General features: G+C 37.7%; 1 protein-coding gene across 1 annotated transcript in view; it reads left to right on the top strand.

Annotated features, from left to right (window-relative positions):
• The window catches only part of CFAP99 (cilia and flagella associated protein 99), a gene marked incomplete at its 3' end in the record, with an annotated part of 56592 nt that overhangs the window by 29648 nt on the left and 11646 nt on the right, over positions 1 to 15298 (top strand). Inside the window, exons 7-11 of the mRNA XM_010075293.1 lie at positions 1944 to 2009; positions 6909 to 6997; positions 9217 to 9421; positions 11202 to 11343; positions 12436 to 12587. Of these exons, the coding sequence (XP_010073595.1) occupies positions 1944 to 2009; positions 6909 to 6997; positions 9217 to 9421; positions 11202 to 11343; positions 12436 to 12587 (654 nt within the window). The remainder of the gene's footprint in view (positions 1 to 1943; positions 2010 to 6908; positions 6998 to 9216; positions 9422 to 11201; positions 11344 to 12435; positions 12588 to 15298) is intronic.

Raw genomic sequence — 15298 nt, forward strand, 5'->3', positions numbered from 1 at the left:
ATCACCCTTTTTCCATCTTCCTTATTTTATTAGTAATTGCCTGAGACAAGGTCCACCTTTTATTCACTATACAAGTACTATGTGAGAAGTTATGTGAGTAGCCATGTAAGGTAGTAGAGACATGATTACTTTCTTCTCTTCGCAACCTTGAAATAGTTTGATGGCTCCCACAGGACATGTGGATTTAAGGTATTCACTTAATAATTAAGGCTTCAAAATACATTCAATATTTTTGTTTATTTTGTATAGTAACTGATAAATAAACACACCATCACCCACTGTTTTAAAGTATCAGTAGATTCTGACTTTGTTTTTGTGCAGACTCCATTCTCTTTCCTTCTGCAGGCTGAGAGAGTGGAAAGTCATCACGAGTTGTAAAGAAGCAGAGTACATGGTCTGTGTGCTAAGAGAGCAGGAGAAGGGAGGGCCTGGAAAAACAAAGAAACAGATCTTGTTATTTGATCCAAACTTTGATATGAATCCTGTTCAATGAGTTAGCTCCTATAATAGTTAAAGCAGATTGCTGTCATCTTCTCCTTGAAAGGGAATTAATTAAATGTCGGTTTCCACTTTCTTTCTTCCTCCCCACACTGCAGTCACCATACCAAATCTAATAACAGTATAAGCTTGATAAAAGGCATGCTGTTTGACTCCTTTTTATCTGCACCCTCTCACTCCCATTTTGAAAATCCCTTACTCTAGCTTTCACTAGCCAGTACAGGTCGATTTATCACTGTGCTGGGTTCTCCTCATGTCCTTGTGAAAGGGGGATTGATTCTGTTCCTAAGCTACAGTAAATGCTTTAATATGTGATAGATTCTAGGGGGATAAACTTTTAATTCCTTTTGCTGGCCCATCACATTACCTATGCTTGCTGCTTCATTATAAACCAATACAAGATTATTTTTTATCCTTTTATTATTTCCATATTGTGGAGAAAGCACACACCTATTTGTCTGCGTGCTTATTTGTACGTACAAACTTCCTAGAAAAACTGGGGAGGAAAGGCAAGATATCACAGTGCCTATATTGTCAAAAATCTATGACAACTATAAAATCACTTAACTACCAACCACATTCTTCAGGGGAGAGAATATATGAATACAAAGAACAAAGGAAAACCACCACAGAAATTATAGCTGCAATAACAGCAGTTTTTGTTGCCTCTGGAATGTTATAAAAGGCATCCAAAGCATTCACAAAGGTCAGTTCCCTAGACTGTTTGCTAAACAAGCTGAAATGTTGGGTCCTAAAAGAAATATTCATTAAAAATGCCATTTGTTTGATAGCATTTTTGCAGAAGCTGTAGCTGTCGTTATGAACTCTAATGTCTGAGCATCTGTAAGAAGGAGTGAGAAGCACTGATGTTATGGACAGCTGCAGTCCAGAAAGCCATTAGAAAATCTAGTCTCTAGTGTTTCACAGCTTTGGTTAGAGATTACTGTTTACAACTAAAAGAAATATCCAAAACCTAAAAAGTGGTTGCCTGTACTTCCCCCTTTAAAATGAATTGCTCTTAGGTGTGTACGTATTGGGGCAACCCTTGGTGCTCAGATCCCCTGATCATAACCTTCTAATTTAACTCAAAAACAAAGCCATTGTTTGCTAGCTATGTGGCAACAGTTACTGCCTTTGGTACTGTTGTGCCATAGATAATTATGAGGCTTTTAAGTTGAATTCTAGATGACCAACATGTTTCATATGTCAAAGGCCTGATACCCTGTGCAAAGGATACAACCAGGCAGAACTATGTAGAAAATAAGGACTTCCCTACTTTAAGTCTTTAATCAGGAGTGAATATCAATATAAATATTAAGTCAAGCTTTCATTCATTCGAAACAAATTAATATACCAGTCTGGGCTGCAAGGCTTTTCAAGACAGAAAATTCTTCTTAGAGAATTTAGATTTACCACACTCTTTAAGCTAATTGCTTTAATTTTAGGATCTGCTCCTGAAAGCAAATGCTGACCAGTTCAGGTGTGCAACTGTGAAGTCTGAAAAAAGAGAGGTATGCTACAAAATACTTTATTACCTAAAAAACTCCCAGTATGTAGATGACTGGACTATTTAAAGATATCTCAAAATATTTGAAAAAATTTGTTTATTTGAGGTTAGGAATTATGTGCTATAATTTATAGCTGTACTATAATTTCACATCCATGCTAGTGTTTTCAGATGTAATATACTAACATTTGCGTCTTTGGATGCATTATGCACAATTCCCTTTTCTTATACTTCTGGTGCTGCTTTATTATTCTACTAATTTTGAGACAAGCAGCCTTCCTGTGATGATACTACAACAAGTCTCCAAACTGGCAATATTTCTCTAAACCCACATATTATTTTCCATTGAATTTTATGCCACAGAGCAGCCCAGCAGAGCAGAATTCTTGCTTTGGTTGATTCCCAGTTTACAGCTATGTCACAAAACTATGTACGTAATATATTCATTTCAGCATCACATCTGCATATTCTGTTCACTGTGTTCATCCCCATGGTAGGAGACACTTGCACATCAGTGTCTATAGCTAACACCATAAAATTAAATTAACAACCATCAGTAGAATTCTACTGCTATTGAATAATTTCATGAAGTGTGCTTTGACACCCTATTTTGTCTTCGCAATATCTGTTTCAGCTAAGAGCTGAATATATTAGTAGTCAAACAAAACATTACTTACTTTTTTAGCATTATTTTAGTCAAAAAATTTTAGTCGATATTTGGACCTACCTTTCTATGGTCATTTGATATTAAATATTCACACTAAGTTGGGTGTATATAGCAAGTTTTTGTGGCTATAACAATTCCAAAATATATCCCCTATGATCATATTTACTGCTCTAGATTAATATTCAGGAGTGATTTTTGGTAAATATTTTTTGGTAAATATTTTTTGCTAAGTACTTGAAAATCTCTCTCTGAAATGAAATAATGTGTTTGTTTTTGGGTTGAACTGCAGAACACATATGAAAGTATGAAGAGTAAACCTGCATTCCGGGCTCAAAAGATGCAAAGCAAAGTGAGTAATCCTTAAAGTACTGTTGTCAGATGTACTTGAAGACTTTGGAGTGAAAAACGCACATGCAAATTCTGTGGTGATGCAAATGCTACTGGAATCCATGTTTTACACCAAGTTCTCTGGCCAGGAGAATGGGATGGGTTGTGTCTATGGCTCATAAATTTTGGCCTATGCGCCACTAACAATCCACAAAGAAATGGTCAGGGAGCAACAGGAGTGTGACTGCTCCAGGAGGGAAGAGAAACAAGGAGCCAAAAGTAACGAAAGCACAGACAGTGGCCTCACCAACCCGGCCATAGCAGTATCTGAACATGACGTTGGTGGTAGTGACGGGCTCTGCTGACAGCCAGTCATCCTTGGACAAAGTAAGGTAACAAATCAGGGCTGGGGTCCACCCAGAAAATCCAGTCAGGAGACAAGGCTACAACAGCAACCCAGGTCCATGACAGCAGGAGACAGAACTAGAGAGACAACCAGGAGCAGCATTACCTCCAGCAAAATGGGAAAGTACCAAAGCAGAGACCTGAGCTGAAGTGGGGCTCCTGGAGCAGTAAGCAGAGGGTGTGAGCAGAGGTCCTAGGTGACAGGTCAGGGCAGTTAAGACCTGTGGGTTCCCTGAGGGCCCTGACAGGTAAGTTGTGTGCTGTTGCACAATGTAACCATATTGCCTTAACTGTTTTCAATTCCAACAGGAGGAGTTTTTATGTAAAATGATAAGGATTGAGAATACTCCACAGGAAAAAAAAAAAGAATTGTGAACCCATTGTTTAAGAACTCAGCACAGGAACAGAAAGAATCTTGCTTCTCTAAATCACTGTTCCAAAACGAGATTCTAAAGAATGCTGAGCAATCATTCCGGCTAATGACTGTCTGATACACAATATACAATCAGTCTGGATGTTTGTCTACTTTCCTTTAGACACATACTGAGGTCATCAAATCCACTATACTGATTGCTTGTCTGCTAGGATTTCCAGGGGTCAAAGAACTGTAAACGTGGAAAATGGGCTGTTCAGCCCAAACGGTGTAACACATGAAAACTCACATCGCTATTTCTGCAATAACGTTACTACAGATAATCTTCAGTCTTACAACATTCAATCTGTCAGCTTTCATTTGTTTCAAGTTCATATGGAGAATAATATGATGTGGAAGCTGTACTTGTATTCTGATCTCAAATACCTTGTGAGCAGGTCTATCTACTCTTTAAAACTATGTATTTAGGTACAGCTCATACACATTTTGGAAAGACTGATTCCCTGCTTGGGGAACTGGGCACCTGGCAACTATTTCTGAAGCATATCTGGCATTTATCACGTACTGAAGTTATCTGTAATAACAGTATCACCTACTCAGTCTGCTTGCTTACAGTCCAGCAGCATTTAAATTACAGGAAAGTAATAAGATCCTAGTTCCTTCTGCACTCAAAAGAAGGGGAAAATCCCAAAACAGGAAACATTTACACAGTTAACCCAAGTATGCATGATCTGTAAATATGTGGGCTTAGTTCAAGACTGTGTATATTCCACTTCCTTTTCTCATAATTTAGAATACTGAAACCTTACTGCAGACTAATGAGAGTCAAACCATCTGCCAAAAGAAAAATATGGATCTGGCATTTTATGACATTGATCAGGGCACTATCTCCTCCAGGAGCACAATCAGTTTTATCTCATCTAAACACATTTGCCTTATAGGTTGGTTAGGTGATACTCAAGATGCTGCTACAGCTTTCAAGCTGAGGTAGCCATACTGTTATTGACTTATAAAATACTTTCTATTCCTGTTGCCTTCCTGCCTGCGCACCTCTGTGAGCAGACAAATCCTAAGAGGAGGGTTTATCCAAGATGTATAAATAAGGTTATAATCTGTCCTCTAATTAATGAAATTATATAATGTTTTAACCAACTAGTGTTTTCCTTTACTGTTTTTAGAACAGCCCCAGTATATTAAATACATTTTTTTCATTTCAGACACATTTATTATGTGCAGCAGCAATTATTTCTAAATACCTATTCATGCTTTTCAGTGGAAGAATGAGATAGTACAAATGCATCATCACTGTCTCAATCTGTTCTTGCTCATATCAGGCCTTGCTCTTTACATATTTATTGGTTTTTGTGAGCTATTGTGTGTTCAGGTAGACGGAAATAGTGAATACAATTTTTTTCCACAAGAATTACAGTGTTTTGAGATTTTCCTGATCATTTCCAATTTCTCATCTTGGAAAAAAATGGAAAATATGTCACAACAGGAAGAGAATGAATAAAATTCAAAACTTCCTTGATACCACATGACACAGAAGAATCTATTCGGTTATTTCACTTACACCTGTCTGCATCTATCTTGGGAGTCCTAATTATTTTGACTAGATGGGCTGTCATATTTCTGTTTAATAAACTAGGAAACTGAAGTTAAAGGAATTTCCATAATCATTCTTAGTCCAGTTCTCTATCCAAATTATAGTTAGTAAATACAGAATATGAAATCTGTGTACACAGGTAATTGCCAAAAATATGAAAATTTCTACATGTCAGAGAATGTCTACTCTAAGTAGATGTTTTATACATAGTATAGTGTATAAAATACAGACTGAGGAGGAAATGTTCATATAATGCAAAAGAGGAGTTGAAATGTAGAACAAAAGGAGGGAAGGACATCATTAAGAAGAGTAAGTATAGTGAGTCAAAACAAAAGAAATAAAATACGTTGGTTTGGGTTCTTTTCCTAAATTCTTCAAGTTATCATAATTTTGTCAAGAAACAGACAGGTAATTAATTTTTGCCTGTTAAAATGTGCATCTGTGTGGAAAACACAGTAATTCCCCTTAGTGAATTTCTAGAGTTTGTGTTTGTTATCCTCAACATACCTAATTATTATCAATTATAAAACATATTTTTTCCAGTTAGCTTATGTATTTGAGGAGGCTGCGGTATGTATTTGTGCATACAATATTTGCAGTATATATCTTGAGTGATTCTCTGCATCTGTTTCTCAGCCACTCATTAAGCTGTTAAGTTGGAATTTAAATGCATGTTTGGATTCTGAACACAGAACTTGTCTCAGTTTAGATCAAATGTGTCATGACTAAGTTTTGTTCTCTGAAGGAATGACCCCAGTTCTTATCCCACCAGCATTGCTTTGCCTCGGTTCAGATCAGGTCTCTTATCTGTGTGATAAGTTTTTTCTGAATAGCCTACTTGTGCAGGGAACATTTTTAACTGGCAGAGACATTGTTTTCTTCCTCCCTCAGTATTTAGAGGTTGTCTGGGAGTTAGTCCTAAGGCAATACTTTGAAGAACTGCAAAGCTGCCACAGGATCTAGTCCAAGTTACACCAGGAGACCTGAAAGTCACTGAGAACTGTACTTCACTTCTACTGTCTAGAAAATGGATCTGGCAGTTGGTGATGCCAGTTGTCTTAGAAATATTTTGAAGTTATAATAGTGATTATTTGTAAAACACTTCTGAAGCCTTCCTATGAAAGGTACTGTTTGTGTTTTACTTTAATGGTTTTTGCTAACTTAACGTCTTCCAGAGACGCAGTTTATTTTTCTTTGTCCAACACAGATGGAATCCCTGCACACTATGTATATGAGCACTGAAAAAAATGATAGGAAGTGAACACATTCTATGGGATTTGACATGGTCCAAGAGTGATTACAAATTTATAATCCACTTGGGGGATTTTGCTGATTTCTTAAGCAGCTTGAGTAGTTTATGAACAGCATGCAATTTCATTGTGAATGTCAGATTAATGCTAGATGAATGCTTTAAGCAAAATTTATGCTGTCTTAGGTCGATTTATTTAACCCATTTAAATGTTTTTATACTCTGTTTTATGGTTTACAGTACTGACTATAGTATATACATTCCCTTTCCTGACAGATTGACAATATACCTATAAAATTAAATGCTGCGGCTATTTTGAGAGAGGGTGCCCTCTATCAGCGGAAGATGGAACAGGAGCTCAAGAGGTACAATCACGCTTCTTTCTCAGATTACATTTCACATCCCTGGATATAGAATAATTAACCACATTAAAAATAATTAAGTAAACTCCGGGTAAACTAAAATAATGGATCTGTTGTAAAGCATTAGGAAGTTCTCCTATAAACATGGTTGACAAATAAAGAGAAAAATGGACTGAAATGAAAGTGAGCATTAAAATCAATGTTTTACTGTAGATGCTGTACAGTGTGACTGTGTTCTGATTTAGCACTCTGGATAGTGACCAATTGTAAAGTCCAATAAGAATCACTTATTATATTTATTCCAATTCTCCACAATAAATAATGACCCAAATACATATCTATTTCTGTGTCCATTAAAAAAGTGCATCTATATTAAGCCAAATCATTTAATATACCTCCTTTTTCTTCAGTGGTTTGTGGTCAACTGTATGTCAAATTTGATACTTGAACTTGTTTATATATGTATAAAACTTGTTTATATAAAAATACCTGTCTGCTTCTATCACAGTAAGATAAGGAGGACTAAGAGTGTGCTGCTCCACAAGGCAAGATAAGCCAGGAGCTGAGGGTGACAGCAAGGCATGTAGGGACAATGTCCTCACTGACAGCAGCTCAGTTCCATAGTACCCTGGCCAGGCAGCAGAGCAGATCCAGTGACAGACAGCAGGGTCAGCCAGCGGTCCAGTGATTGCTGGATGAGTCAGTAGTGATGAGTCAGGGCTGCAGTCAAGCCAGGAAGCCAAGTCAACAAGGCAGGGTCAACAAGGTCCTAGGCTGGGTGCCGGCACACCTGCAGCATAGCTCAGGCAAGGACAAAGGCTGTTACCATCAGCTTAAATGTGGCTCCCAGGAAGAAACTCTACACACTTTTCATAGCTTGTCTTCACACAGTCCTTTTCACTCCAGTCTGATCTGAAGTTATATGGTTGCACTTCAACAGAGTTGTCTTTGAACACAAGCAACTAAATTCTAGGCAGGGGTGGGGAATAAGAGGTTGCAGGTCCTTTTGGTGCACTTAAGGCTCTAAGGAACCCTGACATAAGGATTCCTCTGACATAAGATGTCCTTATTCAGTAGCATAGGTTTTCAGCAGACATTAACTAGGGAGAGGGTGACTGCTGAGTGGCCACTGCAGGTTGTGTTCTGTACCTAGAATTACAGAACATTTTCACTAATAATTTTAACAAAGGTAAAACCTATATTATGTCATTTTGATTTAGTATTATTTCTGATCTACTTGACTTAGCGGGCTAAGCACTAAATATTGTTAGCATTTTAAGTTCCAGAATGACTGCCTAAGGTTGGATTTGGTCTTTGGACCTAACAAATTTTGGTATATGGATCAGGATTTTAATAGTAAGATATTATGCATCACTCAGCTTCTGTTATCAGCTACGTATGTATATTGAGGTTCTTTTATATTACATATGATACTGTTCACTCTATCTGGCAGAATTTTGTTCCACTCAGCAAAGGAATAGATTTTCCCCATAACTTAACATAAAATAAAATTATATTGAGTTTTAATCTTCAGCTGCATTTAAAACACAACAGATACATAATATATATGCATTGGGGAGCAGCAGTAAGGCACAATTCACCGCATTTTTGTGTCTCTGCCCTAATTCTTGGCTCATTCAGTCCTCTGCTGCAGGACTTTGATGGGCCTGCCCCAGGGCTTTGCTATGCTTTTCTCTCTTGGCCAAGCAAAAAATAAGAATGTGGGTTTGCTTAATAGCTGATTATTTCTTTGCCTCATTACAGCAATATTATTTAATTGACAAAATACAAACCAGAAATAAAATTAAGCAGAAAAGTTTTTTGTTCTCTGTGTTAAAGTTGCCAAGAAGATTGTCAAAGAAAAAAGATATTTGTTCTTTCTACCTCTAAGCAAAGTAATCCTCTGAGAAAATGTACATACCTTCTGCCTGCTACTCCTTGCTCCTTAGGAGAATCTGTATGTAGCTGAAGTTTGCCCTCTCTTGGGGCTTTGTTTTACTGAAAACTTTCAGGTCCATGCCCTCATGCACCTTCTTCCAGCCTGGCTTTCCCAGGTTTTCCACATAGTAGTAACACCTCTTAGACTGGAGGTATCTGTCAAATGACTGGTGATGGCCACCTTTGTTCTCTGCAGAGATCAAACTCCTTATATCACAACAAACTACTAGAAATGTTTTACAAACCATTCCATAGAATAGTATATTCTTTCTTCTGTCTTACAGAATTGAAAATTTGCTGCGAGGGGCTGGAGACCCATCTGAATTCTTGGAATGGCAAAAACAGATGCGTGGAAAAGATTTGGAAGAGCAGCTGGCTGAAACAGAATGTAGGAGACTTCAAGGGAAACTGAGTCGTGAAGAGGCAGTTCTAGCCCATCAGAATGTAACTCAAGAAAATAAGAAGAAAGCTGATCTAATGAGAGAAGAGGTAATACATGCGATATTGCTCAAATTTTGCTTACATTCAATCAGTGCAAAACATACCAAAGATGATACCTAATATAAGAAGTAGTAAAAGTTCTATACAGTGTCTTTACTCACTGGAGTCTCCAAACCATGGAAAAGCTGTGCTACAACTTCCAGGTACAGCAATGCTTATACATTAAAGTACTTTTTTACAAGCATTTGATTTGATTGATAACATTTATGAAGTAAATTGAATAAAACAGAAGGTTAAAGCATTCTCCCCTATATTCATGTCTTTATGCATATCCTTTCTGAACAGATACTGAGATACTGAGATACGGAGCACCACTTGCAATGAAATTACCAATATATGGCTAATTTCATTATCTTGTTAAAATGAGAGCCACAAACATGAAAGAATTTGTTTTCTTAAATGGATATAATTCAATTTACTTCATATTATCTGATGTGCCTAGATCTATCTTAGAGGAAAATGCAGGCAGAGAACCCTCTTTGGATCTATATATATATAAAACTGGATATTTGTGCCAAGAAGTATTTTCACACAGTTTCCAGTCTGGCAAATCACAGTTTCCCAAAAACATTGCTAGATCTTTTAATTTTTTTCCCAAACTCACATTACAATTTTTACAGCACTTTTCTTATAAACTAAACAAGTGATCAAGAAATAGATAATACTATAGATTTTAAATATTTCATAGTCACTATCACAGGCTTTGCTTTTCTATTAGCCTAGTTTGCTGCTTTGCCCTGTAGGCCAGACAGTACTTTTCTCTTGTCCACCTCTCCCAGATGCCTCTGCAGTGTCTCAGCAACTTAAGATGTGACCACAAATGTACAAGATTTTCATAAAGGCCATGCTGCAAAAGGGAAACTTGCCTACTGAGTTCCTTCTCTGACCTTTACCAAAATATTTCAGCTTTTTTTGGCACTGAGTCCTCATGTCTATTTAGACAGGCTGTGGCAAGAACTTAAAGTGAACCCTACTATGGACAACTGAGCATAGTGTGATTGCTCACACTCATTCCAGAATTATTGTAATTATTATATTCATCTCAATTTCAGAGCATAAGTGTTTTATTTGTTAACAGAAATGTCCCAATATGTATAGACTTGGGGATGTGCAAATCAGACTTGCTCTAACCTGGCCAATTCCAGGTGGGTCCCTTCACTTGCCAACAGATGCCAACAGGGCACTTCATCCATATGGAGATCTCCAGAAGTACTGAGCACCAATTCTTCATTCACCAACAGCTGCCATGCTGTCCCCCCTCCTTCTTTGAAAACTCTAGTCTTCCATCTAAAACAGAAAGTGCAGTAACGAATCTAGTCTGGAAAAGTCCAGTTCCCTGCTTCCTGTTCATTTCCTCTGACAAAGAAGGAAACATGATAGCCAAAAGTGGACTTTCTGTAGGTTACAGAGATACGATTTAGGCCCACGAAGATCCTGCAGGCACACAACCAGCTGTGTATTAGATTGGCACTCTCCGTGGTATCTCACAACCAGATCCAGGGATGGCATTTTTTGTCTGCTTTTAGAAACACTGGCAGGGGATCCTGGAAAATGGCAGTGCAAACGTTACAGAAGCCTGTTGTGGTTAAATAAAACATAGAGAGGGGGGCTTAAATCTAGGTCTCTATGTTGTCCCCAGTCAATGTCCTTTGCTAGTTTTGTGTATGATGTAGTATTTTGAATACATTTGTCCTTGCACTATTTCGGTGATTTGAGTCTTGATCATCAGTTATCAGGAATTTTATTCACCTTTTTGTTTGGGATTTAGAAAGCAGAGCTGATGCACCAGTATGCACAGAAGCGTCTACAGGAACAGCAAGAAATGAGAGAGCTGGTGGAGCAGGTCGTGGAAGGACACAAGAATGCAAAGCAGGCAAAAATAAAGCTCCAGAAATACAAACAGCAGATAGGTATTTATATATTGCCAGAAAAATTAGAGATTATGTCAAATTTCCCCAAGTTACTTTATCTTTCTTTTAGTGGGCCAATTACAATTTTTACAGAAAAGAAAGGGAAGTTGAGGGAAAGATCCGGGCTATACTTTCCCATGAATGCATGAATATGAATTCCAGGAATAAGCTGGTAATGGGTAGATCAGAAATTCTAAGCTACTGGTCATGGGAATTACTCTTTGTTTAAAAGGGAGAAATACAGCACTAATGCTTTGCAACTAGTTTCCCTTCCATCTAGAAGTAGCATATGTGAATGAATGTACATTTTGTCAAATCAAATTGTGAAGCTCAGATTCTTGTGATTCATGTCATTAAGAAAGGATTTGCCTAGCAACCACTGTGAAAGAATCATAGCTCAACATTATTGTCTTCTCCAGACAAGACAATCCAGAGAAGAAGACTATAGCTAAGGAAAGAAAAGCCATCTCCTAGGACAGTATCGCAATGGAAAAGGATGTAGCACCTCCAAGACAGACCAGTCGTTAGGATGAAGGGAAATAATGTTACTCGTCCTCGATTATTCTTAGAGAAAACTCTTCAGTTAAGGCATTAACTAATGAAGGCCAGGGAGAAGGCTGTTCTGACTGGCATGGCTGTACATATTCCAATGCAACACCATGTTAACATCTACTGTATGAACAGGCTAAACTGTGCATATTTTGCTGAGCAGACTTTTCTCTGCTTGTGTATCTCCATACTTGTATCAGATAGCTTGAAAAACTATGAATATTTGCTATTGTATAATATCTTTTTATTAAATAATGAAACCATGCGCACTCATTAGAACAGAAATTACAAAGCAGAAATTCAAAGTGTCTACTTTATGTATATATATGGTATGTTTATGTGTTGAATAGAATGATAGATAGTGGAGGTGGGAAGTACTCATGTGTTTCTCTAATCATTTCTCCCACCAATGCCAGACTGTTCCCCCAAGTACCTTTAGATCAGTATTATTATCATTATTCACAAATGCATATGAATTTTCCTCCAGATGGACTACTTGTTAAAATATGCAGCAGCTAACAGAGATTAGTTCTTTTCTTTCAGTTCAGGAAGTTTCTGAAGAAAATCGAGAACTTCTTCGGCAAGCTTTAGAAGAAGAGGAGGAGAAGCTTAGGAAAAGATATGAACTAATTCAACAAATACGAGCTATTGAGTCTTTACCAAGCCTCAGACACAAGTTTGTTGATTTAACTGAGGTAAGCTCGAAAGGAAAAACTACTGTTGTTACATAAATGTATATTATACATGTTTCACACATTCAGAGGAATTGTGTACTGCATGCCAGTATATTGCAGTCTGGCTGCATAGCTTTAAGTACAAAGTGACCCCATGACACAAAGGTTAGATGTGAACTGGAACTTTCACAAAGTTTATAAAATGAAAATTTTACCAGGAAGAATATTCTGATGGTAAGTGAAATCTTAGTCCCCTGGAACTTTTTTTTTTATTTTGCCAATAGGATCTGGGTTTCCTGATATCTTTCAAAAAGAGACTGACAAGCGATTACAACATGTTCTATCAATCTTCACAAATTCACAGATTTGTCAGTCCTGGATAAGGACTGAATGGACACAAGGTTGTTGATGTACAGTTGTTCATATTGCAGTGGTGATTGCCATGGTAATTAGCAAAATTAATTTCATGTGCTTTCAAAACTCTCACCATTCAGGTATATGAAAGGGATTGTCAAGAGAACCCAAAACCTGCTGAGCTGTTATGTATGTACTGTGAAAATGACTTGTGTATGTGGTTAAGTCTACAATAAATTTATCCCAGACTTCTTGGACTTACTATTGATGCACCACAATTGATATGCCTGAGACTGGGCTTTGTAATGCCCATTTCTGCAGAAATTCCAGATTTACGCAGCATCTGGAAATCTGCTATTTTACCACTAAATCAGAAGCAGAATAGCTGAAACTACTCTTCCATTTTTCTTATGCATATTGAAAAAAGAATAACACAGAATAATATAAAATAACACTACCAATTTTAGATATAATCCTTTGGGTTTTTTCTTTCCTTTCTTTCACGAGTATTCAAATGAAGATCTCAAATGAAAAAATATCCATGGCTAGTCTGCAGAAGCGATACAGAAGAAACAGGTCTTCCTTCTATGGGGCTGTTGGAACAGTCAATAAGTTGATTTGGTTTTATCTCCTGCTCCTCTGAAGAGAACTGAGCCATTCATTGATTCCAAAGCTATCTATCTTTGCAGCCACAAGATAAATCCCCCATCTCATTTATCAAATTTTAGAATACAGTTAATGTTAAGGTGTGAAATAAGTGAAGAATAAAATCAGCTCCCCAGATGTCCCATCCTACTTTATTCTCTTTGGTTGCCTTTATGGCTGCTGCCATCACTTCTCTACTTCTTTTTGAGCCAAAGACAGCAATTCTCTTTTTTCAAACCCAGACTCACTGCACCCATTTGTGGAGAAATACTACTGAACCACAATGGAACAAGCAGGGAAAAAAGCGAAGAGTACAAAGAATTATTGTGCCCCACAGATACTGTGAACTATCTGCATGGATATGCCAAAAGGTTCTCCAATCTATAGGTCTTTTACTGCTTCAGATAGAGTTGCATATGGTGTCAACCCTAAACAGAGCCCTTACCATGGTCTCACTGCACATTTGTTACCCAGATGATTCAGTCAGAAGATGTAGGCTGCAAAGACACAACAACATGATGTAGTCGGACGTGGCAATGTCATTATTTTTTCAATCACAACAACTGCTATAAAATTGTGCAGGCTCTCATTCAGGAAAATGAAGGTGACTGGGATGTCAGTACTTTCTTTTGTTTGAACCTAGTTCATTTCATTGCCACTTACAGATGCTGTCAACCCCTCACATAGAGCTTTCACTGAAATACTATTTATTTCTAAGTACAGAATATGGCTTTAAATACATTTTCCCATCTAGCTCATCTCAAAAGACAAAGCAGAAAAATGCAGCAGGTTTCAAGCTATATATGACAAATTCATTAAAAATTCAAGCTTATCCTATGTGCAAGGTTACTAAAGTGTAAGATTGCTGAAACTGGAGTGGCCATACAGGTCATATTGCAAGTACAAGAGAATGGACCTGAACGATATGGATGGACTGTTAAATGCATAAAGAACATTTTTTTCAAAGAGATGCAAAAATAAAGGCTGCTTAATATTGAACTCTTTTTGTCGGTCCTACTGATGGTGACCAATGTTTGATACACAAGGAGCACGGAAGCAGAAACCACTGAGCCAAAATTGAAGAGTCAGACTTTAGGTGAAAGAACAGTGATGTTCTCTTCTTACTGACTCAACTTCTGAAGCTTTAGAAAGAGAAGCTATGGGGACCAAAACTGCAACTTTTGGAGATCTTGGAGGAGTCCCCAGAGATGACCACCCAAGACATGTTCTCCTTCACTGGTTCTCCTTCATTGACAAGCTTGCGTCATTAGATTCTCCAGACTGACTCAATAATCTGTCTTAAGCACCAATGTTGTAGCAGCAGAGGGCCAAGCCTTGTTTTTTGTCTTACTCTATTTTGTGGTTTTATTGCTCCCGCCTGCAACCCCCCCTTACTGTTTTTTTTCATCTCTCTTGGTTTCCCCTCTATTTTATGGACCCACTGCTCTGAACAGCCAGAGAATGATCACTGGAGGACAAGTACCTGAACAGACTGCTTAGCTGGCATCCCAGACCAGAGAAGAGGGGCTGGACAGGGGTCAATTCTTGCAGCCAAACTGAAAATCTGAGCATCTACCTATGACAGATCATCCTTCTCTTTTCCTGGTGTTGTTTTTTTTTTTCTTTCCCTTTCATGTTCTGTTTTGTGAAAAGCTCAAAAGCAGAAAGGTGACTACTATTCTGTCAATAGCTTACTCAGAATTCAATACAAGGACTTTTTTTTTTTTTCCTGC

This window comes from Pterocles gutturalis, unplaced genomic scaffold (genome assembly GCF_000699245.1).
Source record: "Pterocles gutturalis isolate BGI_N339 unplaced genomic scaffold, ASM69924v1 scaffold16777, whole genome shotgun sequence".
Lineage (NCBI taxonomy): Eukaryota > Metazoa > Chordata > Aves > Pterocliformes > Pteroclidae > Pterocles > Pterocles gutturalis.